The sequence below is a fragment of the Eucalyptus grandis genome, chromosome 6 (assembly GCF_016545825.1).
Source record: "Eucalyptus grandis isolate ANBG69807.140 chromosome 6, ASM1654582v1, whole genome shotgun sequence".
Taxonomy (NCBI): domain Eukaryota; kingdom Viridiplantae; phylum Streptophyta; class Magnoliopsida; order Myrtales; family Myrtaceae; genus Eucalyptus; species Eucalyptus grandis.
The window spans coordinates 48,664,189-48,690,243 of NC_052617.1; the positions used below are offsets into that span (position 1 = coordinate 48,664,189).

General features: G+C 38.7%; 3 protein-coding genes across 6 annotated transcripts; 1 reads left to right on the forward strand and 2 right to left on the reverse strand.

Moving 5' to 3' along the window:
- Positions 1-756: 756 nt before the first annotated feature.
- Positions 757-14,978, reverse strand: LOC104450439 (transportin-1). The gene is made up of 29 exons (XM_010064991.3): positions 14,560-14,978; positions 13,307-13,594; positions 12,799-12,888; positions 12,598-12,675; positions 12,432-12,512; positions 11,471-11,521; positions 11,135-11,220; positions 10,374-10,440; positions 10,222-10,278; positions 10,077-10,106; positions 9,908-9,967; positions 9,637-9,750; positions 8,685-8,798; positions 8,284-8,382; positions 7,796-7,921; positions 7,641-7,715; positions 7,443-7,514; positions 7,188-7,298; positions 6,698-6,781; positions 5,584-5,691; positions 4,766-4,867; positions 4,602-4,664; positions 4,440-4,514; positions 3,085-3,156; positions 2,854-2,978; positions 2,160-2,211; positions 1,975-2,043; positions 1,833-1,892; positions 757-1,611 (listed from the first exon to the last, which is right to left on the reverse strand). Exons 1-29 carry the CDS (start codon positions 14,734-14,736, stop codon positions 1,528-1,530), a joined length of 2,670 nt encoding a protein of 889 aa, XP_010063293.1. The 5' UTR covers positions 14,737-14,978; the 3' UTR covers positions 757-1,527.
- A 2,290-nt stretch (positions 14,979-17,268) lies between these two features.
- Positions 17,269-20,306, forward strand: LOC104450441 (probable prolyl 4-hydroxylase 3). Its single transcript, XM_018876133.2, has 8 exons — positions 17,269-17,601; positions 17,713-17,803; positions 17,941-18,038; positions 18,139-18,236; positions 18,477-18,606; positions 18,729-18,916; positions 19,083-19,173; positions 20,089-20,306. The coding sequence occupies exons 1-7, from the start codon at positions 17,339-17,341 to the stop codon at positions 19,154-19,156; spliced, it is 942 nt and encodes a 313-aa protein (XP_018731678.1). The 5' UTR covers positions 17,269-17,338; the 3' UTR covers positions 19,157-19,173; positions 20,089-20,306.
- LOC104450440 (RNA pseudouridine synthase 2, chloroplastic) lies at positions 18,538-24,468 on the reverse strand. Of its 4 annotated transcripts, none has more exons than XR_001988439.2 (9): positions 24,090-24,468; positions 23,841-23,984; positions 23,236-23,496; positions 22,957-23,159; positions 22,446-22,524; positions 21,648-21,823; positions 21,455-21,557; positions 20,527-20,607; positions 18,538-18,988 (listed from the first exon to the last, which is right to left on the reverse strand). XR_001988439.2 is itself a non-coding variant. In XM_018876131.2 (8 exons), the coding sequence occupies exons 2-8, from the start codon at positions 23,841-23,843 to the stop codon at positions 21,198-21,200; spliced, it is 840 nt and encodes a 279-aa protein (XP_018731676.2). In that variant the 5' UTR covers positions 23,844-23,984; positions 24,090-24,468; the 3' UTR covers positions 20,614-21,197. The 4 variants fall into 4 exon arrangements, 1 of the variants encoding a protein (XP_018731676.2); XR_001988438.2 differs by having other exon boundaries at positions 18,538-18,993; XR_001988440.2 differs by having other exon boundaries at positions 18,538-19,428.
- Positions 24,469-26,055: the final 1,587 nt, after the last annotated feature.

Here is a 26,055-nt window from a genome sequence, read left to right on the forward strand (position 1 = left end):
GCTGATTGTCATGAAATTTGCCATGCTGGTCATGGCCTTATTTTGAAAAGAAAAAAAATGCCAACGTTAAGATGTCGAAAACTTATCTTTTGACAATGAAAGAAATACGGGTAAAAAGCGCTAATTACTGATAAGTAACTACTTGCTTTCATTCAAGTTCGATAGTTACTCTTTGCATTGAGAAAGTTCATTATATAGTTCAAACTTATTCTAGGACGTAATTTTCAATCTATTAGCCATTAGTACTCTTTCCGTAAATGATTAGTAGTTTCTCAAAGAAATTTATATGACTTAAAAAGTAGGCTTGTACATATTCGTAATTATAGTTTTGCCATACGATTAATAAATTTGCACAAAAGAAAGGCCCTATAAAGACTGCATCGGTATTGCTTGGTTGAATATCACCCTTGGCGAACTGGGCAGCTTGTTGTCACTAATTTCCAGACCCTACAATTCATCATATGCTCGCAATTAGACTTCTTGATTGGAGGGCATTCCGTCTCACGTGAAGCTTGAATCTTGCCCTTTGAGCCATTCGAACCGTGCAAAGACCTCAACACGCATCATTTAGTAAATTCAAAAGCACTTCGGTATGTCAAACCACGCGCGGCACCAATGCCACTCCATGGCTTTCAATCTGACTTGATCTCAACCCCATTTTAACTTACACGGCACCGTTACTTCACGATTCATAAATCCCTTCATCAAGAACAAAAATGACAAGCTATCGGATTCAAAATAATAGGAATGCAGAAACATTGTGCCATAGGGCTGTCGTGCTAGGAAATTTATTGTGCTCAGCCATTATGATACGTGAGATCTGTTCATTTCGTTACAACAAAACCAAACACCAGCTATAATACATTACCAACGAAGTATGGTGCAAATAATGTATTATACAAGTAACTCGTTGGTTGCAGCTTCAATACATGAATCCTTTGGATACCTTAATAATGGGCAACATGCGATAGTCGAGAAAACAACCAATCTCCTCCCCAATCCCAACTCAAACCTCTCCCATCCCCGAGAAATGAGAAAAAAAAAAAAAAATCAAAACAGAGAAGAAACACTAGAAGAACGACCTCATCTTCCTTCAAAAATTAATTTCAAGTAATAAGAAGGAAAATGCAACGAAATGACTCGAAAAACTTCAAAATTGAAAGCCCTATGACTCTACCCAAACCCAAGATAACAAAACCAATTTGGGATGTAATGCAGACGTCCCTACCCTAAACATATGAACCTGAAGTCTGGGGGAGGACAGACACATCACTTCAATGCAATGACAAAGTGCTACAAAAATTGCACTTTTAGACTAATCTCCCCTCAAAACTTTAATCGATCTGCCCTAATCTCATTAAAATGTCTAACCAAAGGCAGCACACTTGACCAACACCTCAATGCAATGACATGGATCTGCTCCAACAACCTCAGACCAATTATCAGCTTCATACCCCAAGAACTGAAAGTGCCAACATGACAATGCGGACAGCATGACAGATGTGGCCACAGGTAACTTGATAGATGCTATATCTGGTATTTGGCTAATTTTTCCTTCTCAGAGGGCTCCAGTGCAGATAAGAATTGCTCCCACGATCCATCTCTTAGCATCTGTAGGCACATATATGTCATATATACCTCGTAAATATTATGTTCAACATCTAGTGATCATAGGTGCAAAAATAAAATGTAGATCTGATTGTCAAAATATATTTTGCATATGATCAGGGGGAAAATAAAAGAATCTTGACCAAAAAGGCAGACAACTCATATCTCAAACTCTTGCATGATCTTTGTATGAGACTCGGAGAAAGGGAAAGAGAGAAGAGAACCTGTTTATAACCATGCAACACCTGGCCAACTTCATCATGTAGATCCTGACTCCTTATGACCTAAAATCAGATGAGGACTAAGAGCTAAGAAAACTAGAAATCATCCAGACTCTAGAATTTGTGTTGGACTAGAAAATCTTACATTCCAACTTGCAATAGATTTGCCCACATAGACAAGTGAACCCAAGGCCCCAGATGGATTGGCCCGAACCTGCAAAAAACATCCATTTTGCATGAAACAAGCTTATTATGGCTATGGAGAAGTGATATAGAGAAATATATGAGATTACAGAAGCATTACAGAGAAATTTAAGGGATTATACTTACAATAGCACAGAGACCACGGAAAGCATCTTCTTTCTCAATGTCATCACGAATCCTGATCAATATTGCCACATAGATTTTGCTTATTGGATGGAGATAAGAGGATCAAACCATATTTCTTAAAATTAACCAGAAATTGGATAGCATCTGCAATCTTAAGAGTAAAAATTCACTAATGCTTTCAATGATATGTGTTAGAATAGTTAAATAATAAACCATGCCTTTATCTAATTAATTACTCTAACAATATTCAATCACAAGGCAGTAGAATAGTGGAAGCTTGTGCTAATTGCCTGAACCCATTAAGATCAAATTAACTATCCCAGGGGCTTGAGAACTTCGATATATAATTAGAAACCCTCATTTCCTTTTATTGTTGCATTCTTCAACACACTCAATTTCCAGACTAGGCATGATGGCGACACCAATAAAGGTCAATCCACCAGTATTGACCAACAATTTGAGCACATATTACTTGTTAAAATTATCTTTATTACATTGCCTCCAGAAATGCTGCTTTTAAAGTTAGTATTGACATCCATACACTTCTGATTTAAAGATCATGTTCATGAAATACTGTATACTGTATACTGCATATCTACTTACTCTAAAATAAGGAGGCTCTTGTGCCATAGCTAATTGTTAAGGTCACGTGCCCAGCGGGACACAATTTTTTTCAAGTGGATAATAAACTTACATGGAGAGAGCGATACACCAGTGTTGAATGAAATGCTCCATGTGTGGTGATACTATATCTGGACAGACCCAAGCAAGCCTCCCAAGAGTAATTGCACCATTCTCAATGAGTGACCTATTAAGGCTCTGCTAAACATTAATGCAAGTTAGGATGAAGTGTGGCCAAAAAAGAAAAGTTAAGATGAAAAAAGAAGAAAATTCCAAATAGACTCAGATAAATACTGAATAATACCTCCGGACGTTGGAGGATTGGCACAATACATGAGATGACAGCCATCACAATTGGAGAAATTTCTTGACGAACCTGACAATCAGATGCACAATACCATTACCAAAACTCTACATACATAATTACATGCAAAATGTTATTGTTTACTTCCAATATGCAAAATCAATCAAGCTGTAAGGCAAAAGAATAATCACACTAAGACCACAAGAATAACTGACACGTGCAACCTCAAATGCTATAGCCAAAAATAAAAGAATTCTTAGTCAATGCAAGCAATTTTCACACTCAGAGACAAAGGACAATGCATCAAATAATGAAATACAATAACCATACTGAAAACAAAGTCCCTAGTGCCCACTCTAATAAGGTTATAGCCACATTATTTTGTTGAAGTATCTTTAAGAAGAGATTAGCAGCAGAAGCAAATCAGGAATCTCAGATGAAGACAGAAAAATAACCACCCAAAGGGGAAGCATGACAAAGGAATCAATATCAAGTCCAATCAGCCAAACCACTTGATATTTCGACCTTTCCTTCCATTCATCTAGACAATACTCTGCTTACTCTCATGAGAGCCACATCTATCAGTAGATGAGTTACTGATGGAGACCTAAATGATCCAGCTAGACTGGAACAAGGCAGGAAAGCCTAATGGGGGTTTGGGATGTGGATGGAGCTAAGGCAGGTAATGCATGTGCATGCATCAGGACAATGAAAATATACAAACAATTAGCTCATCTATATTAGGAAGACTAACATTGTTTTATTGACTATTTGAATTATCTACTTTAAGCAAAAGTATCTATTTCACCAACCATAAATATTATTTTAGTTATGAGAGAAACTATGAAAAAAACTATACAGGAAGGAAAATGACCCATAAATGCCTACATATAGAGAGACTTTTAAAGATTCCAGAATTTCAATATCAAGCAAAGTCATATCTAAAATGCTAAAACGGAAAACTATTAAAGTAAAAAGCACTCCAAACAATGCTAAATGGACATATAACACCGATAAAGTTGTTTCTTACTTAGAACCCTATTGCTGTCAATTTTGCATAAATTCTCCAATAAAATCCGAGTAATTGAATTATTGCCTTCAATCTCCATCCATGTCTTTTAGGTCTTCCCTTTTCAAATTTCATTGCCACTGTAGAGTCACATCTTCTACACCCTTAAGCAGGCCTTCAACTCAAATCTCCAAATCACCACATAAATACAAATTTCTTTCACCTTATCCTCACTAACAGAGCCCCACTTTTTTGAAAACAAAAAGCATCTAGGCATGACTGTACATGCTTAGAATGAATGATCTTAATTTGGCAACAGCAGAAAAGTGAGGTTAGAGAAACCCACCTTAACAGCTAATTCGCCAATAGCCCAACATGCATTGTTGGCCACAGAAATGGACTCTATCAGCTGGCTAGTCTCCTGCATAAAAAGTTCCTTTAGCTTGTTACACAACTATAATATAGCAGAATACCTCCTGGCGTCGCATTACAAAGAAGATTTTCTAACCAGTTGTTTGGCAGCTATCGTAACAAACTCGGACAAGCGTGGATGCAAATATGCTGGACACACCTGGCCACAAACACCAGAATAAGTGATGAAAATGCCTTACTTATAAAGATAGAAATCTCAATACATAAAAATGAAATTTCGGATAGTGAATTCAGACTAACTCTTGCAAGGTCCCCAAGGAGAGCAAAAGCACTTTGCCTGATATCAGGAGCATCATCCATGCAACATTGCAGAAGCAGGTCTCTCAAATTGCTTTGTGCAACCTAGAAAAGATAATTGGTCAACAACATATCATAGAAGGCACAAACTACATAAAACCCTAATGGGGAGGCACAGCAATCTGTCATGTAATTAGTTGTGTAACAATTTACAGCAAGAAAGAAAAGATTGACAGCCTACATGATTATCCTCAACATAGTGAAGTATCCCATAATTACATTGTAAAAGGATGTCAATGCTTACTCAGTGGCTATTCACCTACTACATCCAGAATTCTTGACCACACCCCAGTTCTTCAATATGCACGTTAAGCAGGTAAATCTCTTTTTAATCACTGGCAATTTCCTATGAGAGCTATTCAGATTGCCATCTTAAAGAACACCTGGCAATTTTTGTTTGATTACTCAGTGTTTTACAACTTTTGCCATAGCCAAAAAAGAACTTGGGATGAATCTTAAAAAGGTGTCAATCCATTTGAATTCCTCATCAAGACCCATATTTGCTTGAAATTCTGAAGTCTATATATCCTATCCACACCCCCCCGGCCTCTTTTTTCCTTCTCCCTCCTTCAGCAGTTAACTCTACACGCACACAAGAGCAAGAGCAAAATTGAGTCAAGAAATCAAAATAGAACATGGCCAGAGTATCTAAATAATATCAAACTAAGAAATGTGCCGGAAAAAAGAAGCTTCTGCAGAAGGAAACAAAATCATCAAATCATAATAATGTATTGAATTGCAGATAATAAACAGGTCTATACCAAGTTCTCAATCATGCTACCAAGACCCTCTGTGAGCCCTGATAGCAAGTCCAACGAACAGACGATGAACTCTTTATCATATTGAGCTCCTGCTGACACAGGATCAACCTACACATAAATCACAGATGTCAAGCTTAAAACAGAGAAGGAAAAAGGATAAGATTTCATCGAAATGCAATTGCAGATGTAAAAGTTAGTCCCACTTCCCCACCTTAACAACTCTCTCCCCTCATCTTTTGGCCCCCATGATATTTCAATTATTGAGAGACTTAGAAGCTACACAAACTTTTAAGGTAAGGCTAATGAAGACCAAAGAAGATCAAGGCTGCCATCATGATGCAGCATAGAAATTGGAGAAGGCTCAATAGCCCTTAGTTGTTTACACAATTGCGTTACCGGTATCTTAACATGATAAATTGATGATAAGGAATAAAGCATTGTGCAGATGCATCTGACCAGATTAGCAAGTCCATAGAGTCATTGACATGATCAATTAGGCACCTCCCATGGTTATTCTTCACCATTCTTATTTGATTACCACTATACCACTATAGGTCAAATGGAGAAACAAAACATAAGTTTGCTCTGGAGTCTATTCATGTTCAGAAGACGGAAGAAAATAGGTGACCACGTGCATGAATTTCAGATGAGGAAAAACTCTCTCAGTGCTGTCATATACATTGAGCAGTTCACTGCATCTCCACTCTTGGATTTGCTAGAGCACTAATAGCGCTTTAGTAACATATCTAAACTATAAGCGAGAAAGGAGGCCTCCATGACACCTCTATTTACATTTCTTTATATCGATGATATTGGCTTATTTGGAATTTAACCCACTGGAGAAAGTGAATCTAAATTACCCACACTACTACAAGACATTTTCCCTATAAGTAAGTCAAACACATAGATCATTTAAAAGATCACGGTTCATTTAATGGCATAGTTCTGTAACATCAAAATAGACAAGGCCTTCCCTGAAGCTGCCATCATGTCTCCCACCCAATAGCCATAAAACAATAGTCATAGCACTTAGTCTCAAAGACACACATCGATTCTGAAAATGTAAACGCAAACAACTCAAGCGCTTCATGTGAAAACTCAAGTAACTGATAACCTTTGCCACTTGTTGTGATTGCATTATGATCATGCACCTCTGGAAAACTGGCTCAGCAAATTGTGAAAATCCAGTGCCAAGCGCCTGAAAAAGATTTTAACCATAGTAATTAATAGATGCGGCCCTCCAGGCCATTTAATCATAATCATATCATATGGAAATCTAAACCCAGCAAAGATATTCAAGTGATTAAGAGAGAGCTTAAGTTCATAGCCAAGAGGCAATGGGTTTTTCCTGGGAAACTAGAATCATTCAATCATACAAAAGGGCAGATTCACATGGAAGCTAATCATCAGATGAGTTAAACAGACTAGAAAAACAAAATTACGTTTACAACAACACTGGATCTCTCAAACTTCCAATTTTCTAGGCCTTAATTACACCAGCCTTTTACCACAACATCTAGACAACAACAAGATTAGATAGCTCATCAACAATTCATATGCAACCAGTAAAAGATCACGTGCAATACCAAATAAGGCTGACGTACCTGTGCAATAGATGTAAAGCATTCAAGCAATGGAAAAAGATCTTTGTCTGAGTTAGAGAGCTGCTGCCACTTGGATATTAGTGGAGGCATCAAAACATCAAGATATTTAGGCTGTACACAACCAGGAAGAAAGATTATGAATTAACTTTTTGTTGAATCTGGCAAATAAGAATAAGAATAGATGGAAACTACCAAGACTTGCAACAGCTACGTGGAAAGAGAAAGAACATAAAATAATGCAAAATGAGCTTATACCCGGTTCAGTTCTTCTCCAACTGCATCTGCTAAAGTACCAATCGCGTCGTAAACAATTCGCAGATTTCGTCTCTGATAACAAAAGTAAAAATAGAACGTATATACTCAGTAAAATGAGACCAAAAGCTTGCATGTTCCTTGAAAAAACTGGAACAGAAATCAAGTAGCTTCAATTAAACAGAGACATGTATACCAAACCTGGTATCTTCCGAAAGCACACGTGAGGTGATGGAGAATAGTTTCCAAATGTGGAACCAACACATCTGCAGCTTCCTAATAGCAGATAACAAATAGTAAGTGGTAAAAAATGTGCACTTCTAACCTGAAAGACTAAGAAACATCAGTTCCAGTACCTCCTCAAGTGTGGCAAAAGCTGAACAAGCAGCTTCCTGGACACGCTTGTTAGTATCTAATATCCTTTGCAGAAGGCCCATAAGTACTTTAGTGAACTGTTCAAGGCCTTTCTGATTCCCGATACCCTAATGACACGTATGAAGGTTACAGCAAAACTTAAGGCCTTCAGCAGATTGTAAAACAATTAACGGGCTATTTATTGTATCAACTTGAAGCAGACCTTTTGTTTTTCTTTATAAACAGTTTATAAAGAAAAACAAAAACAAAAAATTAATTGTACTGTAAAACAATTAACAGGCTACCAAAAAAAAACGACATTTTGTTTCCAGTACAATTAATTTTTTGTTTTTGTTTTTCTTTATAAACTGTTTTTAAGCTTTAAAAAAGAGGAAAAAGAAGACTGATCATAAAAAGAAAAGGGGGGAAAACTGTTTCCTCTTATGATACCATGAACACCCAAGCAAATCAAAAGGAATCTATCAAATACCTGAACAATGAATTTGCTGAAACGAGAAAGTGTCCAACAAGTTATACTCCGAATCAGAGGAAACTTATCATCCAACAAAGGAACAAGGAATTCCACAATCTGCAATTACAAAAAAGCAAACCATAATCTCCCTGCTTGGGGGGGAATAAGGAAAACATTTTAACAGACAAGACAGAACCAGTTTGCTGTCGTAACATATGTTGAATGAGTTATATGCATGGGTTTAATAAAAAGGATGAGTAAACGTGTTTGTGCTAAAATGCAAAAATGTGAAATATGTACCTGACTAGATCAAACCAATAAACATGTTTGTGTTCAAATGCAAAGAAACATCACTCTGGTCAATTCCTTCAGTAAGACAAAGAACACTCCAACAACCTGCTGTATAGAAGGAATGGTACCTCAGGCAGATGTGGGTAAAGACCTCTGATGCAACCTTCTGCTATGGCACCAAGAGCCAACACTGCAGCTTCACGCTCTTTCCAGTTTTCATCACCAGATGTGGACAGCTTAGCCTGGATCAAGAAAGGAAATGTAAAATTAGCAAGTAAAGAATGCACAATCACAAAATAATGTCTGCATAATATAGTCACTGCTAAGTTCAGGAATCAATTTTCGATCAATGAGTAGATTTCACAGCTTTTTCTTGTCAAAAAGGATTTAATTGGAATAAGGTTGTATGCAATACACATGCCCTCTTCTCAAGGAGAAAAATATAAGACATGTTTTTTTGCTTTTACAATGCCATTGGAATAGCATATAAATAAGCTCAATCTAATATTGATGTCGGAGAAAACATAAAGGAACTTGAAACAAAACATCGGCTTCAGACCAAGTCAAAGCAAAGTATGATTAGTCTACATTCCTTTAAGTTAGTCAGATCAGTTGAAGACTAGCAGAAGAGTAGAGCAGCTTGAGAGAGTAGGTAGATGAGTGCATTTTTTATTATTAAAAGAAAATTCCATTATGAAGGTACCAAGGAGGGTATAACTCAATGGAGAACAACCTCAGAGAAAGCCAACCCCGCACAAGAAAATCAAGAAAAAAATATGGGCTCCAGCATCTCTAAGAGATTGTACATAAGTGAGGAGTGAGAGACCAACTATCACATCCCAGCAAAGCAATTCTCTTCCTTGTCTTGCAAATTGGCCAAAGAACGAAAGAGAAGTTGTATCTAAGTGATTTCTTTTACTGTGCAACAAGAGCTTCCTTTACAAGCCCAAAGTAATCGAAGAAAAAGTACATATAATGATGATGCACATGCACCCCACTCAAATCAAAACAGCACTATTTAAAACTGGTACTTGTATTGTCATATGACAGCAAACACAAAATCACAATAATTACATTTACCTGAACCAACGGCATCAATGCTGGAAGGATATCATCCCCATAGACATTGGAGATTACATCAAGGCTAGCAGCACTACATTTCCTCAAATTCCACACATTGAAACTATCATCATCCTATGTAAAATGCAAAAAGAAAAAAAAATTATCAGCAGCTAATGATGAATATCAACATTTTTTTTCCAAGGTCAGCATGCAATTAAGCATCAAACAGACAAAATATCAGCCGCAAATAAAGCAGGAAACGTGTGAATTACGGCAATAAAGCAATTACATCATCTGTCGCTTCATCTGATCCATGAAACCGTGATGTGTGAAAACGGGGCTTCAAATCCTGCATGGAATTGACATGAGAGGGGAGTGGACCTAATAGTTATAACAAGTAAGGAAGCCTTAAATGACATTTGTCAGATGACACTAAAGCATATGAGACAAAACAAAACCTGTTCCCTATCTGGAAGAGAGTCATCCTCCTGCAAACAGAGAACTGAAAGGTAACATTATGCAAATTGATGACAAACAAAAATTTGGCCAAAATTGGCAAGCATGAACACACAGAAACAATAGACATGATGAAGATGAATTCACCTCCGCCTCAGTAAGTGATTCATCATCATCTGCATAGGCCATATTCGTCAATAAGATCTGAAGAACATCAAAAGAATGGCAATTCACAGATCAAATTTAGTACAGTTGCATAAATTACTCAAAAAATGGCAAAACTCAAGGATGAACTATACCGGTAATAGACGTTCCAAAAACTCTCTCAGTAGTTCAAGGTTCACCTGAGCTTCACAGTATGTGGACCTAACACCAAAAAAAGTTGCCTAAGCTTGCAATTTCTTTAGTTCTGAAAAAGCTAAAATTCTGAAGTGTAGCAAAAATACAACAGGATTGCTTTCCCCCCAAATTAAATGGTATGATGCGAGGAAAAATAGCTGGTTATGGAGATTACAAACGCAAAATAGGGAAACCATGCCTTATCTAATGGAAAGGATACTTAACAAGTTTAAAGTACGATACAAGGTACTTTACTAAACAAAGTGCAGCAGAATGGAGTCAGGTTATCGTACAATTTGACAGGCATTATCTAGAATTGTTCCATCTGAATCATTGGGTAAGCTTAATAGCCAGCAGCTAGTTCATTATAGGGGTGAGAAATGCACGGATTAGAAGATTAACTGCAACATCAGGTTAGGAAAATGTTCATATTTCTATCCTCTTTCTTCACTTTTAAGAGCAAAGCCTCAGAAAATCTTATCCTTCCGACTAATTGTCACCCATAAGATTGATAGGGTAGAATTGTGTTGAATACTACAAGTTCAGCCCAGTGCATGAGAAAGCATGTGAACTTATCCTAAACAATGGATAATAATGGATTTGTGTTTCCAGAAGAAGACTTCCAGCAAAAGGACACATTCAGTAAAGGATGGGATATAGATACTAAAAACTAAAGCTATTAAAAAAGAAAAAATTAAATAAACATAGTCGAAGGCAATACCAAAATTCGCAAGCTTCAAGAGCCACCTCATCATCACTGTCCTTGTTAGCTTGCAACATGAATTCAGTTATGTTCCTCAGATGCGGCTGTCACATAATGATGGAAATTGCATAAAAAAGGCCTCAAAATGATCAAAAATATGAGAAGTAAAAATAAAAATAAAAAATTGAACAAACAGAAAATTGATATTTTCCAGTTAAAAATAGTTATGCTGGTAGCTTATCTAAACAGTAGTGTCATCACATAACTTCCATGTTCTAAAGACTCTGAGAGAGATCTGAAGATGTAAAACAATTAAAATCACAAAAAAGAAGATAAAAGAGCATGATAATTTACCTCCAACACAGATGGTTGAACTTCAGTGAGCTGGACAAAAGCTGCACAAACCTTTTGGTAGAACAAACTAAAGTAAATACCAGATGAACAACTTATCGAACTTATGCAGCAAACAAATTCGAAGAAGTACATAGTGATCAACATACCAATTCACAAGTCAAACAAAAGTCCCAATAGGATTATCATTCTTCTCCATGATATCTCAGGAGTACAATAAAAGTTAAGGTCCACCAGGAATTTTTCTACATAGGCTTGAAGTTCATTTGGAAATGGTTTCTCCTTTGTCCAATCAAATTAACAAATTTAGTATGTACAACTCCACTGAGACTAGGATATGACATTTTTACAATGGATGATTCGCTAAAATAATGACGTGTGTTCTCTAGCATTTGCTTGACATCAGATTATGTGAAGAAATTCTTAACTTAAAGATAATACCACGGGACCCAAAGTATGATGATTGATGCTTAGGAAGTTTTGAGTTTAATGCCTCAGATATTCAACCCTCTTTTCGGCTATAATTGCCTTAACAGATAATGCTCACAGACCAGGAAGAGTACCTCCTGATGTGACTCCTATCCTATCAGATTCTGATTCTCCTACATCGCTAACTGATATAGAGAACAAAAGCTCTCAACTGCGTATACTCCAGATTAAGAGCAGATTATAATAAGGTAGATCCAATTAAGACGACTTTTTATTCATTACTTTTTTAACAAAATATGAACAGATTAAAACATCTATATGCATCATTTTTATCCATCAATATGTGTGAACACCTTTTGAAACACTTCCCGATACATCCAATGACAAAGGGGAAAAAGCAGCACAGCACTGCCAAATAGCAAGTCCACCAAATGCAAAAATGCATTACAAACCGTACTACAAGTCATGTCTCCAGATAGAGGCTACAATTGACCAATATAGGAATATGGGGATCAAGAATGTAGAAACTACTTACCAACTTTCTGACTTCTGCAACAGGATCTTGAGCAAGGACAAACAGGCCTTGCAAAAATTTATCCATGGACCTATATAATGCCTGACCACAGGCAAAATGAGTGAGCAAAATGCCACCGTTTGTGGGGGGGGTGGAGAATTATATCGCAAGTACAACCAATACTCACAGCGGGCATCAGCATAATGAACTGATTTATCGATCCTAAAGAAAGCTTCCTCAGTGATGCATGTGGCGATTGGAAAAACTGGCAAAGGATAAAAGTACATGTGGAAATCATGACAAAAGATCAATATAATGACCACACAGATGATAAAGCAGGAAAGAATATCTCCTGCCAAAACGACAAAAGAGGAGTATTACACATCACCTGGAAAAATCTTGGTAGAAATACATCAATGGGGCGTTCTCCTAATCCAGGAATATCCGTATCAAGCTCCTGGGGAATGTCTTCACATATCTAGCAAAGAAGAGAATATAGAGATTTCATATTCAGTTTATCCATATATCCATAATTTTGCTTACTACAAGTAAATATTATTGCCTGACACTCTGAATCTAAAAGGCCTCCGCAAGCAAAAGTCTCCCTAATTGACAAGGTGAATGGCAATAGGGGCAATGCACGTGATAGGCTCAAAGTCGACAACTAACATGTGCTCTATGGACTCATGAGAATGGCATTAAAACTCAGCCCTTAAATGTACTCAGTTTGTAACATGTGATTTAGATACATAGGTAACAAAGTCACAGGAATCCAGATTGAGAACATAATCTGCTTAATCACATAATTTTCACAGCCCCACAGCCTAACATATGCTAATCACCCTAAGGGATGTTTGCTTATGTTTAGAGGAAGCAAGAAACATCTTCAGAAATACCTTTGACAAAGCATCCATGGCACCTTCCATGTGGTTCGCATCATTACTGTCCAAGCATTGTACAAGGCCCTGCAGTAACTCCGGCCATCCAGAAATCCTCCCTTGCTGAACTACAACACTAATGATTGTTCCAACTGTCGATCTTATGTGTCTATCAGCTGCTCCCAAACAAGGCAGTAGCTCCGTCTTTATATATTGCTGATAGGTAGGATCCAATGATTTGAAAGCAGATCTCAAGTTATTCTTCAGAAGTAGACCAGCTGCTTGCCGAATTTCAATTGATTTACCCTGTCGAGGAGATTGGTGTCAATCAACAAGCTACTGAATCCTCTGATGAAAAAAAGTAAATTCAAGCTTCCAAACTCCTCACAATGCCAAGAAGATAATTTCTCCTCATTAGACAATACAAAAGCACCTCACGTACAACTAGCCACTAAAATCCTACTTTGCAACAAGCCACCAAGTAAGATTTTGGTGGCTAGTTGTGCACAAATGCTTTGAAATATACTGATGGGCAACCTCAAAGGCAGCAGTCAGATCCAAGAAGCTAAATTCCAATTACTATAAACACAATAAACAGAAGGCAGCAGCAAATATGCACGACTTAATGTGTTCATATGGACATTGTGCTGAAATTTGACACCATGCACCGACACTAACACAGCTATTTAACACCCTTAAGAATCGGCGGCTCCAAATTTCACATAGACATCTTGCATACCAGCCATTTCAGGCATGATCAGCCTCTTGTAGGCAAGCCTTTTTAGTGAAGGGGACGAATAGATATTTCTCAATAAGACAGTGGATTATCAACATCCAGCAAAATATGAACCGTATTAGGGAGCCTGTGAAAGGCCATTATCTACTAGAATCACCCTCCTCCAAAGATGAAACCAAAAATCTAGAACGCAACATTTTGCACGTATCTGGTAGGAAAAACAAGTGATCCACAATCGAGATAAACCTCAACCAAAAAGCAAGGAAGCGTTGCAGGAGCAGAATGAGCCGTACTATGGGTTCAAACACATATTAATTAGCTTGTTTCCCGTCAAAAGACGACGAAATAGATTCCGAAAACCACCCCCAATCAACGAAATATCGCGTTCAGCAATCAAAACAGAAGCAAGGCTAAAACCATCTCTGGCCCCCACTAAACCCTACCAGAACCCGACCAATACAATCGGAAAACTCATCGACTCTCATCCCCCGCCCACGCGCAAAAAAGACACCGAATTCCTCGGGCGGAAAGCTACCTCGGCGCGGGCGAAGATGAAGGCGAGGTAGTTATTGAAATCGGGGAACTGGCTGTAGTGCTGGAGCTGCTGCCAGATGCGGGACTTGTCGGAGGTGGGAGAGATGTGCTGCTCGAGCAGCGTGCAAATCTCCCGGAGCCCTTCCTCCTTGGGTTGCCACGCGGGTTGCGCCGCCATGCCAGCCGGTGTGCGTCTCGCCGCCGCCGCCGCCGCCGCCGAAGAAGAAGGCCGGGATGAGGCGCCCGATTGCTGGGGATTGACGTCGGCGGGAGATGCGACGGAGGAGGCGGGCGGGTATCGGCGGCGGAGATGGCTTGTGCCGACTGGGGAGGCTCTTCGGCGGAGGGAAGAGAGAGAGAGAGAGAGACGATCGTGGACTGGGAGTCTGAACCAGTAGAGAGAGAAAGAGGGAGAGAGAGGGAAGGTCCGGGTGAGCTGGTTTTTGGGGAATAATTGCAATGCTGAGGTCAGAATTTCCTCGTATTTGCATAATTAGCCCGGGCTTTTCGTGCGCGGAAGGACGGTCGTGCGCTACTATAACCAGCCGGTCTTTCTTTATTATTTTTCTGTCATGACCAAATTTTCGTATGGATTAGGGCCCCCTCGGAAAAGCTTATCGTTGTGCTCGCCATATTGAAAGTAAAAAGAATAATTCGAGATATAAAGTTTCATTATGGTTTGCTTTTAAACCAAGGCTACGTTTAACTGAGGATTTTTTTTTATAATTAGCACGTAGTATCTATATGTAGCTATTCATAAATACAATATCAAACTATTAATAAAATACGAGCTCAAACTATAAAAGTCCCCTAACGGTCCAGGGACACTACCCTCATCTCTCATTTACTTAGTGGAAAACAAGACCTGCGCAGAATTCTATTGATTAGAAGTATAGACTACAACCCAATAATATCTATATAGTATTTAATTATCATATCGATTACCACAAAAAGTAGTTGTTTGTTTTCTAATTGAATATAATTTATTAAAATGTATTAATTGGTCTTGGAATCAACTATTGATATTTAAGCTCAGTGTCGACATGGCTAGGTCTCACTTGATATGAATAATTTGTCCATAGTTCCAACTCGCTTAACTCTCATGTGCTAACAATAATTAAGTTAGAATCATCTCCCTCGATGATGGAACCGGATAATTAGTTAAGGCACAAACCCTTAAATCTTTGATCGTAAGTTTGAAAGATAAATGATTCATGTCGTGTCAAAGAAATCGAGGGTACTTATTTTGATAACTGATCAATGAGATTATAACAATCAATCAATTTCAAATAAGGCAAGGGTTTTTATTTTGCCAATGTATCGATGAGATTGTAATGATCCATCCATTACGGAGATATTCCGATCTATTATTGCATGGATAAAACTCTATTCAGAACACTTTGAATGCAAAACTATTTATAGCAATCAAGAAAAGGTTGATTTTATTCAGAGTAGCTTGTATCTTTTCGATCATATTATTATCAGTACACGCACATTTAGCATGTCTGAGAATCACGTTAGGACAAAAAATAAAAAAGACAGGGCACATTTTCGAGATACGGCATCTATTTTTTCATGCGACCTCTTTTTGTTCCAACTTAAATGGACCGTTCCTACTCATGATGGGCGACGCATCTCATCTCCCATAGAATACAAAAAAGGGGGGTAAGAAAAGTACAAAATAGTGGATTTCCAGCTGTACTTGGGCATTTTCTCTTTCTTTGGCCTCCAGTGGCGAATCTAGACTCACTGGCCTACGGCTCCTGCCACTGCTCAAATTCAATACTCATGTTTTCTCATCGAAATATTGATTCAACGATTATCGAGATTCATAATTATCGGATGTCAACTAATCAAAAGATTAATATCATGAGAACCTCTAAACTGATACAGCCATAATAAATCTATTTCAAAAATACAAATCGATACAACCGTGAAAAATTTATCATCAATTAGTTTTTGTTAAATTTTATTATGAAAGTGATAGATTAAATGACACGTGGTAATCGATATGTGTATCGATTTGAAATTTTATCATTCGTTTGGTACAGATATACCGGTTTGTGATTATTCATGGTATTAATCAAATTTAATGAAAACTAAAGAATGATAAATTTACGATAAATATATCCGTTTGAGGTTTTTATAAATAAAAATTTAGTTTATAGCAAATTTATTATAAGCATATCAATTTGAGATTTGTAGTGTCTAAAAAATTAATTTAAGATAAATTTATTATAAATATCAGTTTAAATTTTTTGTGGTATTAAACATTTATTAGAATAGATGTTCCCATGACATTAAAGAAAAAAATTAATCAATTTGACTAAACGCCTTTTTCATGGAATCGCCGCACGTCTCGGTGGGCGGGCTTGGGCCTCTTCCGGCCCGGCCCGGCCCGTGTTACTTGGGAGAAAACCAGCGGGAAGAAGACGACTTTCTAGAATTAAACAAGCCTATTAAAGGGAAAGTTCAGACAGCCAACCGATCTGATCTCCATACAAACCTTGGAGCTGCCCACAAACTAACCAGAAAAACCACGAGCCAAACCGCCTTGACGAATCTACCCTCACTTTGACCTCCGCACCCTTCCACACGCTTTTGGCAAAATCAACGCGACCGTCAGAGACGCTTCAAGGCCATAATCGACATTTCATCACGAACCAAGGCCTCTATATAGTCTCGACAAGAACGAGACTGAAAAGAGCATCGTTTCGTGTCTTTTCCCTTGTCGTGAATCTTCATAGCTCCATTCCCCTGTCGTGAATCTTCATACCTCCATGAGGCCTCACGCGATCGGTTTGTACGTTCAGTTCCTATGGGATTTCGTCAAGAAGGCCTTGTTTTGGCCGGACAGCGGTCCAAAGATGGCGAAAGGCAAGGTGGCGCGGGTGCAAGCGCGAAGGGCGTCCAAGCGCTCGCTCGCTCTGGCTTTGCTGCTGTCATTCACGGTGGTCCTTCTGTTCTTGCTCGCTTTCGGGATCGTGTCCATTCCCGTGAGAAGAGAGATTTCGCCTCGTGATGGGCCAAGTACCGTCGAGAGGTAAATGCGGTCGTGCGCGCATGCTGTGTGTTTTGCGCCTGTCGTTTTGATGAATCGCGCAACGCCGGTACGTGCGCCCACAAAAGTTTGGTGTCGTTTGATGATTTGCAGGGCTGCATTTGGAGGGTTGGGAGAGAGAGGGAAGCAGTGGACTCAGGTTCTCTCGTGGGAGCCCCGAGCTTTTCTTTACCACAATTTCCTGGTTAGTAAAACCGTTCGATATCGCAACAGAGCATCACGATTTTACCGAGTATCGGTCGGGATTACGATTTCATGTTTCCCAGCATATGATGAATCTTTGTCGAATGCTGAGCTGAGTCGAGATCCTTTGATTTACAGTCCAGGGAAGAGTGTGAGTACCTGATAAGTCTTGCTAAGCCTCACATCAGCAAGTCGACCGTGGTCGATGGCTCTAACGGGAAGAGCATGGACAGCGGGTAGATGTCTCCTCGCTCTAAAGCCTCGCCTCCGTTTCATTTTCGCTCAAGAACGAGCAAGCTTCATGCTTTGTCCCTTATACTGAAATGGAAATTGCAGGGTGCGCACAAGCTTCGGAATGTTTCTCAATCGAGGGCAAGACAAAATCGTGAGGGCAATAGAGAAAAGAATAGCAGATTTCACTCACATTCCCGTAGGTAAGCCGAGCAATGCGGGCAAAATATTCGGCACGAAAAGTTGGTTTTGACTTTTGAGCATCATTTGCTAGTCTCACATGGCCCTCGCAATCCATCTCCAAAGTTGAAATTTATGGTCCATCGACTATTTAATTTTCTAGATTTAACCGCCATTCTATGCCAATTTCTATGATCTGCGTATCAATCCGCTTTTTGTTGGGATAGTTTGACTGATGAAGGGAGAAACTTATGCATTTGCAGAGCACGGAGAAGGACTTCAAATTTTGCAATATGGACACGGGCAAAAATACGATGCGCATCATGACTACTTTTCCGACTCTTTCAACACTAGGAATGGAGGCCAAAGAATGGCAACAATGCTTATGTATCTGTAAGGATCGATCTCTATTTCCAAATGCATGTGACAATAAACACAAAATTCAACACCCTTCACATAAATAGTACACATTCTTTATAATGTCCTCCATTGAGTTCCTCTTGATGATAATCCAGGAGTGACGTCGAGGAAGGGGGAGAGACTGTGTTTCCAGCTGCCAAGGCAAACTTCAGCGCCGTGCCTTGGTGGAACGAGTTATCAGAATGTGGCAAACGGGGATTGTCCGTAAAACCGAAAATGGGGAATGCAGTACTTTTCTGGAGCATGAAGCCTGACGGGACGCTTGACCCAACAAGTTTGCATGGTTAGTTGCCTGTTCTGGTGATTAAGTTCCCAATTTAGCTCCTGCCGTGTGTAGCGTGGGAGAACGAACAACCTGTACTGAAATCGGCATTTGGTTAAACAATTTCCCTTGAGAAAAATGCCAAATATGCATGTCCTAATTCGACGTTCTCTACTGTCTATGTCAGGTGCCTGCCCCGTGATCAAAGGGACAAAGTGGTCAGCTCCCAAGTGGATGCGCGTCCAGAACTATAGGGTCTAAGCCATCGTTTAGTACAGGTACCCTTCAATAACCAAGAGTCTAATATTGTCATGATCACATGCGATTCTCATGTACTTTGTCGCAAGCATATGTGATCGTTCAGTATTGTGGATAACTGTCTAGACACCCCATAATACATTTAAAGGTGTTTTACTTGATCTTCCCTCGTACTTATCAAGTTGGTGATATCACTCGCTATCCCTTTGTCCAACTTCGATTAGGATTTCTGATGAAACCATCCTACAAGACAGCCTCAGAGACTTCCACACTACCTATCTCCATAGGAAACAATAGTAACAGTTAGGGATGGCTATTTTCCCACATATGCAACTAAGGAAGAAATCATCAATTTAAAGGGCATGCATTACCTCTATAATATCAAAGTAGAGACAGCATATGGTCATTTTCCCATAATTTTTTGTCCTAAACATTGGAGGGTAAAATTACTTCTTTTTTCTGTGAAATATGTAGCCAATCCAAAAGTTCACATCTGATGCTCCCACTCTCTGGAGGGCAGTATAAAACTCTCACAAACAAGCTGACCAGACTTTATCACTTCAAAAGTTGACATAGGAAATCTGGTCACCTTTTTTTTTTAATCATAAACAAGCAAACGAGTATCCACTCACTCTCTGATGGTGAATGCTTGCCAGTGATTCTTGTCTAATTATAAGTACTCAGCCTATTCAGAATCCTCAGTTATATGGGACTTAAGGTTACAGAGCACAGCCTAAAGATCCATCACCCGAGAACTCTATCCTTTCCCTTTCCCTTATCCAGAATTCAGATATCATATTCATTCTTCCATATTTTAACGAACCATAGTCAGGCAATGTTTGAATCTAACATGCCTACACGGAATAACCTTTTTTTTTCTTGCAATTACATTGAATTTGGATGTAGCCTGACACGTATTATTTTTCCCTTTGCAGACTCAACTCAAGGCATCTCCTATACATCTATAATTACAACTCCTGTACATCTCTATCTGGCAAATTGTTTTGACAATCAGAGTGTAAATTGCCCATATCAGTTACATAACAGGCTAAATTGATTCCCCAGTGTACACTAGGAAAGAAACGTTCCTGCATTGATGTTTCATCCCATGATCTTTATAGAAGCTTGTTCTTACAGTTCATTCAGCGCCACTGTATCCAGATCACAGAGTCCAGTAAATAATCTTAATCTTGTAGCATAAAAGATGGAATTATAATGGTCAGTAATTCACAAAATCCAATTCATACCGTGCAGCAGACATCTCCAGAAAGACAGGAACTTCGCACAGCGACACAAATATAATTTAAGTAGGCATGGTATGCTCATCAAATTATTAGGCAGAGATAACCAACTTCAACAAAAGTCTCACTAACCTCGTGCCTGCTCGCTCCAAATAATATGAGCACCCACTAAGCTGAAACTTTTGCTAGGACTAATCATGTCTTCAAGCTAGGCTGTAATCAGAGAGAAAGGAATAATTGGGTTTTAAAGAAGAACAGGAATTTATCGCTTATGCAATCAGAGAGAACAGGAAAAATTGTGACCAGTTCACTGACAATTAGGAGCGCTTCTATTTATATCGATCAATACTTTAAACTTTAAGAGGAAAATGGAAAGCATTTTAAAATTGCACCCGATTGAATAACTGCAATCTGCTGTGCCTTTATCACCAGCAAGCAGAATAATGAACGTACAAGGTGCTTGATCAACTCAAACAGCTTTTCAAAGTAGGGCATTCACATTCAAGACAGCACCCAAAATTAGCACCCTGAGGCTCACAAAAAGAGAACAGAGACGCCCTGGATGTCAAGAGAATCCTCATCCTTGGAGCACACTGTATTTTCAAGGTAACTTGCTAAGCACTGTCAATTAGGAAACACTTACTAATATATCCTATAAAGGAGCTGTGTACCTTGCTTTGCTCCTACGACAGCTCAACAACCCAAAAAATGCATACTTGGGCCAGAATTTCAACAAGGCCCAGAGCATCTTGACCATTACGAACAGAGGCATAGGCCAATACGCAAAGAAAAGGTCGCACCAATCAGTTAAATTCCTCCTGCTTGATTCATGCATGTAAATATTAAGCATTTGCAATTCCTCCTATCCCAACACCAATCTTCATTACCACTAGACCATATCAACAACTCCCACATACAGCCTCAGGGAATTAGCAAGAACGCATGCAAATCACGCACAGTTCATGACATGAGTAAAACGATATAGTTCATTTATCAACTAAAACATGGAAAGGAAGTACAATGATATAGTTGACACCATTGCTAAAAGATGACAAATTACCTTCTTCATGCCAAGTCTGCGAAGTTGACACAATATTTCAGAGAAATCTTCAGGTGGCTGACATGAGAACTGCACATTTTCCCCTGTATAGGGATGTATAAACCTATAAAAGCAACATGCTAGAGTGAACCCAATTGTGACAACTTGCCATCGTCAGAGGCAAAACATTAATGACAATGGTTTAGTTTCTCACCCAAGAGAAACAGCATGGAGGCAAGGCCTTTCTAGTTTAGAAACCAACTCTGAAAGCTGGCTTTGGCGACCAATTGGTAATTTGGCTTGCAGCAGTGACAATATCATGTTTTTTGTCCCACCATAAACCTCATCACCCAGTAAAGGAATTCCAACATACTTTGCATGGGCACGAATCTGCCGCAAAAAAGCACTGAAGGGTCAGGATAATAAATATCTGAATAAATACATTTCAATGATGTAAGGATATAGTCATGCAAAAGCTGACATATTAACAGGTAGAGTCAAAAGAGTATGCAGCAGGGGCAAGAACAAGAGAGAAATTGCTATAAGCAGAATTTGCAATGCAGATATACAGGTTACTACAAAGCTAGATAAAAACTAACTATGCATGAAGACATAGAAGTTGTTAGAAAACTGAAGTGCGAGTAGGAGATTGTCAATGTAAAGCATGAAGAAAGAAAACTATAGCAGCAATTGTTTTTATCTAAAATCTCTGGATCTGGTTGCACCACCTTTTCGAAACAAAAATACAAAGGATAAAAAGGTTATTTACAAAACCACAAATTAGTTAAAGAGCAATAATAGAAAAGATTGCATTATTGACAAAGAACGGTGAAATAGAGCAATAAAACCTATTTGCTGCATCAAAAAAGGGTCCGACCAGAAATAGAAGGGAAGGCAAGATGAGAACTTTGTGATACACATATAACAAAAGATGCACGGCGAAGATCACTGATCTAGGAATACCAAATTTTTAACTAGCATGCCACTCAAAGCAGACTTCTGGATGTGATACCTGATGAGTACGCCCAGTTTCTAACCTCCACTCGACCAAAGCGGAGCTTCCATCAGCGAGCACTTCAATTACTTTGTACCTGTAAAAATTAACAGATATAAGACTATTTCATGAGACAAGAAAGCCCACCATGAACTCCCCATGGTGCTCATGCTCTCTACAACTATGTACTTGAAGAATTACATACAAAGCACATCTTGAAAACCAATTTTCACCACTTCCAACAAAGCCAACAGACATCTTGAAGGAATAGAAAAGGTGATCTCAACTGATAACCATCACAAACCTCAACTTGCTTAACCAAATTTATATAACTATTAATTCCTTCAAAGCTCATAAACAAGCATCATGATACACAACCGACCTCTTAAAGTTTGAAGAATCATTTATGACAATCTCATCAAACAATTAAAACCCAACAGATTCCTGAAATATGACATAACCATCAAGCAATTAGAGTGATGATTACCACAATTCATACAACTACCAAAATAAAGCGTCAATGAATCACCTACTGGCAGCATAACGTGCCTGGCGCCCATTGCTTGGTCCTGGAATAGCAGACATGCGAATACGGTTGTTTGTATCACGACCAATTGGAACCTCAATGCGGCCAGATGTCGCAGAAGGAACCCCATTTGTAAGACTGACGTACACTCTCCGAATGGTATGCATCTTGAATTGCTCGGACAAATGGGCATGGGAACGCTCATTCTATGTCATTGTGGAAGATAATGAGCAGGAATTCTACTAATGAAAGTAAAATGAAAATATCTGGAGGAACTATTACCTTCGCAACAACAAGCAATCCACTAGTTCCTTTGTCCAACCTGTGTACAATGCCCGGACGCACAGAACCTCCAGATTCAGAGGAGTTAAATCCTTTAGTAGAAGTTTCACAAGCTGTAGAACTACTAGACTCATCATCAGACACATCCTCGCCCTCGGAAAGAAGTTCTGTTTCTGAAAAAGCAACCGTTGGAAGACTGCAATGATGAAGAATGGCATTCACAAGAGTCCCAGAAGCATTTCCAGGCGCCGGATGAACAACCTGGATAGTAAAACAAGAATTCCAATTCAACTCCCCAGCTTCTACCTCACTATGCTCAGCTTCAAGCTTACAAATCACTTGAATTCAAGCGATAGGCCACTTAAACTATTCCAAATGACAGAACCGAACCTTAATCAAGTAGGTTTATAATGCTATCGAGCCTAAATAGTGCACTACAATATGCTGCAAACTGAAAATTTTCGGGAGAGAAATACACACTGGTCTCTCGACAACAAATGATCCAAAAATTCTTATAGCAACAGGCATATCTCTGAGATAGAATTCAAAGCGCGATACCTATAATGTACAAAATTATGATCATAATAATTCAATGGGGAAATTACCATGTGTGCAGGTTTATTGACAACAAGCACATGGTCATCTTCGTACACTATGTCCACAGGTATATCCTCCGGCTCCGCCCTCAGGGGTTGCAGCTCCGAGATCGTGCAATCCACCAAATCTCCAGCTCTGACATTATGCGAGACCTGAAGAAGGAGAAGGAAAGCACGCAATCCGCGAGTTTCAATTACCGAAATGCTCTCGACACGGAAAAAAAAAGAAAAATCCGCTCGAGGTCGGTGCCTCTTTACCTTATCGACGACGCGGCCATTGACGGAGACCAAGCCCGATCGAATGCTCGACTGGACGCGAGCTCTGCTGACGTCGTGTATCCGAGAGGAGATCCAGGCGTCGAGCCTGAGCTTGCCGGGCTTCGCGGCGTCGACCGTCTCCCGCAGCCTGACGCCGGCGTAACCGCTCGCCGGCGCGGGGCCGGTCCGCGGCTTTCGAGGAACCGGCGCCGCTCTCCGCCGGAGCCGAACGGGCTCTGATGGCAGTGAGGAAGCTGGAGCGGGCTCGAATGCTAGGGCATCGGCGGAAGGGGGAGGCGGAGGAGAAGACGGCGGAGTGAGTCGCCGAGCAAGAGGACGCTACATTGCCGAGCAACATTCCGTTCTTCGCAAAGCGCATTGCTCGTTAGTCGGATATTCATATCGGTTCGTATTTCTACTTCTCTTTTACTTTTATCCAATTTAATTAAAGAATTTTGCAGTGTAAGATCGTTAAATTTTGTCGAGGAATGCCATTCCCTTCTATGTTTTTTTATTTTTATTTTTTTACTCACTGTATTTAACTTCTTTTGGCCTAATTCCCTTTTAAAAAAATATTCAAACATTAGGTATAGCCTCAATTTTATCCCCGAATATTCTTTATTTAAAAAATTATAAATTTTATGTTCTTTCTCAAATTTGGCACGACCGTTTCTTAATCTAAAAAATTATTTAGTCCAATCCTAAATCTATCCCTAATTTTGTTTTATCTAAAAAATAACATCTTTTAATTTATTCACAAATCTACTCCGTGGTCAACTCTCAACCTTGATATGATATCTTCCATGTCAATAACAAATCCATGTCAATAAGGTGGTATGAAAATTTATCTCTAAAATAAAACTATTTTAGGATATTAAAATTAGCCATAACTTGCGGTGAATGAATGAATGAGGGTTAATGAGAGCGAATTTGAGATTAGAGTAAAAATTGATAAATTTTCTCTTAGAAAAAATAATTCAAGATATATTTGGGACTAAACATAAATTTGAGGGTTTTTAAATAAAGGAAAATTCGCGTGGATTTGGATTAGATCTAAAATTTGAGATTTTAATTTTAAACAAATAAATTTCGGAATATAATTGACACTAGACCAAAATTTAATTTCTTTCTGGAATTAGACCCTTTCTTTTGCAACAAAAAAGTTGCAATATTGTCTTTTGCATCAACGTCTTCTTGATTTGCTCCCAGGAATCTTCTAATCGATGTCGGATAAGTGATGAGGTTTGAAACGCATTTAAGCTCTAGTCATTTTACAAGAAATAACTTTCAAGAAAATATTTTCAAATTTTCTTGTCTTCGGTTTGTAGAAAATAAACGAGTTAAGAAAATATTTTCCATTGATAAAAAAAACTTTAAATTTGGGAAAATGTTTTTCACTTTCCAAAGAAAATGGATTGCCATTCATTTTAGTTATTTATTTTCTTCTTTTCTTTTTATAAATTCAAAAAAATTACATTATTATTTTATTTTTTCTTTTATTTCATTTTTTCTCCTTCTTTGGCTGGTCACCAATCACGACAAAGGCTAGCAACCGGCTATAGGGCAAGTTCGAGCCTTGCCAGAGACTTGTGAGGCTCGAGTGTCACCAAAGAACGAGAGGCTTGGGCCTTACCAAATTGCCAATGCTTGAGCATCATTATAGGACGAGAGTGCTCGAGCGTCATCGATCATGTCACCAAAGGACAAGAAGCTTAAGCCTCACCCAAGGTTAGTGAGCTTGTCTCTCAACTCATCAACTGTCGCCAAAGTCAACGACTGATCGAGGAAAAGAAAAACGAAAGAAAATAAATAAAAAATAAAAGAAATAAAAAAAAATAAGAAAATAAAAAAAAAAAAATAAATAATTAAAAATTCATTTTTAAAAAAAAAATAAAAAGAAAAATAAAAGAACAAAAAAAAAAAAATAAAATTTGATCAAAAGGAGTGCACGAAGGAAATAAAATCA